The 2,207-nt window shown below is 42.1% G+C and overlaps 1 protein-coding gene across 1 annotated transcript in view; it reads right to left on the reverse strand.

Annotated features, from left to right (window-relative positions):
• unc5da (unc-5 netrin receptor Da) overlaps positions 1-2,207 on the reverse strand; it is a gene marked incomplete in the record, with an annotated part of 274,340 nt that overhangs the window by 205,711 nt on the left and 66,422 nt on the right. Inside the window, 1 exon segment of the mRNA XM_014001635.1 lies at positions 215-358. Coding sequence (XP_013857089.1) covers positions 215-358 — 144 coding nt within the window.

The following is a 2,207-nucleotide window of genomic DNA, read 5'->3' on the forward strand; positions in this document are numbered from 1 at the left end:
TATATGGATTTAATTATGACATCAGAATGATCCAGGTATCAAAATGTAGCTTTTAAAGCCAAGAATCTGAAAATGTAATTAGGTCATTTTGACCGAATTTGACTTAATCCTTATTTTGATATGATGGGTCACATATATAAAATGTTTGATGATTTTTTTTTCTCCTCTGTACAGTGAGGCCTATCTGGAATCAAAGTGATGTAAAACTGCTTACATGCAATGCGGACCGTGGCCTTGCGGCTCTTGGAGGTTCCCAGGTGACTCCAGGCGACACACAGGCACCAGTAATCCTCCGGACCATGAAAGTCCTCCACCTGCTGACGGGACACGTTGATCATCACTTCACGGATCTTCAGCCCTGCAGACAAAAAGGGACGATTGCTCAGATTAGCTTTCATTATATGACAGGGCTGATGAGGAGAGGAGATGAAGATACACTGAGACAAGCTGATGAGTGAATTTTGAATCTGATGGGATCATCGGCTGTAAACAGATCTGCCATTTGTCAGGAGGAAATTGGGGAGAGACTGCTTGTCAAAGCATATAAATTTCAAGGAATTTGTTTGGACAGCAGTTTAACCTGAGTTCTTTCATGTGGCACAAATTATAGAGCTGTCCATTTATTCAGAATATTAAAACAATTGTCATTATTGCTCCTTTGAAAGTTTCAATCTGCCACACAAACTAACAGGAATGTGATGTTTTTTTCTTGTTTTTCTATAGTAATTTTTATGCCTTCATATCATCTTTCACTGTTGACAATCTATTTATGCAAAAATGGCACTAACTACTTTTGAGTGGAATCATTAACTGAGAGGAGGAACAGATCAGCTTCTCATTGTTGCAAAGGAGAGCACAATCACTCATTTTTTTTCCTTTTGAAAACATCTGAAGAGCCAGTAATTTATGGTGGGACAAGCAAAACCGCTCAGCTGAATGCCGCATCGGTACACAAACACATTCACCGACAATCAAATCCAATACCTGCCACAGAACTTTGACTTCATGTCGCACAGGTTGTTTGTTAATATCTGCATATTGTGTGTGATACAGCCCGTAATGAGCCGGGCGTGAGACGAACATTTTCTGGCAAAATTAAAGGGATTTTAAAAGGCTGGGGTTTTCAATTATGCCTGACGATGTAGAAGAGATGACAGGCTCGGGCCATTAATGTGCTGCATAATAGGGGTTGTTTCATTGGTGTGGAGGAAAATAACAGGCTTCACCAAATGTTCCTGATTGTCTGTGTAACCCTGCAGCAGGCTGCAATTCACTTAGCAGAAACGAACAGATGATTTTTAATATGTTAGTACGTAGTTATGAAGAGCTCATGTTTGGTGTCTGGTGTCCAAACTCAAAGCTCTCCACAGAGTTCATCTGTTCTGGACAGTGAGGGGGTTGGTGGGGGTTGGTGGGGGGAGGGATATAACAAAAGTCCACTCTGATAAAACAACAGTATTCTTTTCACATAGGTGGTAAAAGCTGTGTGTTTACACTGAGCTACAGTCAGATCCGTCCCCTCAGCAGCTACAGCAGGTTATGTCATGCTTTCCTAATTTTACCCTCTTCCTCATGTCTCCAGGTCACGTCACGTGTGTCTGTTGTGTTTACGTATTGTGTAAAAATAAACTGAGCTAACAGGACGTGACAGGAGCCAGAACTGTTTTCCCTTAAAGGAACCACCTTTTTTTCCTTTCCAAAAAGGAAGAGCAGTTCCAAAGGGCAAAATGCAGCTTGACTTTTGAAGTACGGAAAAACATTACAATGTAAATGTATGCTATTACCATAATTTAGAATTTTTTGCAGATTTCACATTATTATTGTTCACTTTATAATTTAAATGCAAACACCATCATAATCAGTGTATGGCCCTAAAGCAACCCACATGTGCAGAGGTTGTGACATCACTCGCAACATGTTGTTTTTTTTACTTCAATAAGTCTTACCATAAGTCTCTGATTCAGGAAGAGCAGTGTGGTTTTCGTCCTGGTCGTGGAACACTGGACCAGCTCTACACCCTCAGCAGGGTCCTGGAGGGTGCATGGGAGTTCGCCCAACCGGTCTACATGTGTTTTGTGGACTTRGAGAAGGCGTTCGACTGTGTCCCAAGGCGGGCCTTGTGGGGGGTTCTCCGGGAGTATGGGGTACCGGGCCATTTAATAAGGGCTAGGTCCTTGTACGACCGGTGTCAGAGTCTGGTCCGCATT

Source organism: Austrofundulus limnaeus, unplaced genomic scaffold (genome assembly GCF_001266775.1).
Source record: "Austrofundulus limnaeus strain Quisiro unplaced genomic scaffold, Austrofundulus_limnaeus-1.0 Scaffold10, whole genome shotgun sequence".
In the NCBI taxonomy this organism is placed as follows: domain Eukaryota; kingdom Metazoa; phylum Chordata; class Actinopteri; order Cyprinodontiformes; family Rivulidae; genus Austrofundulus; species Austrofundulus limnaeus.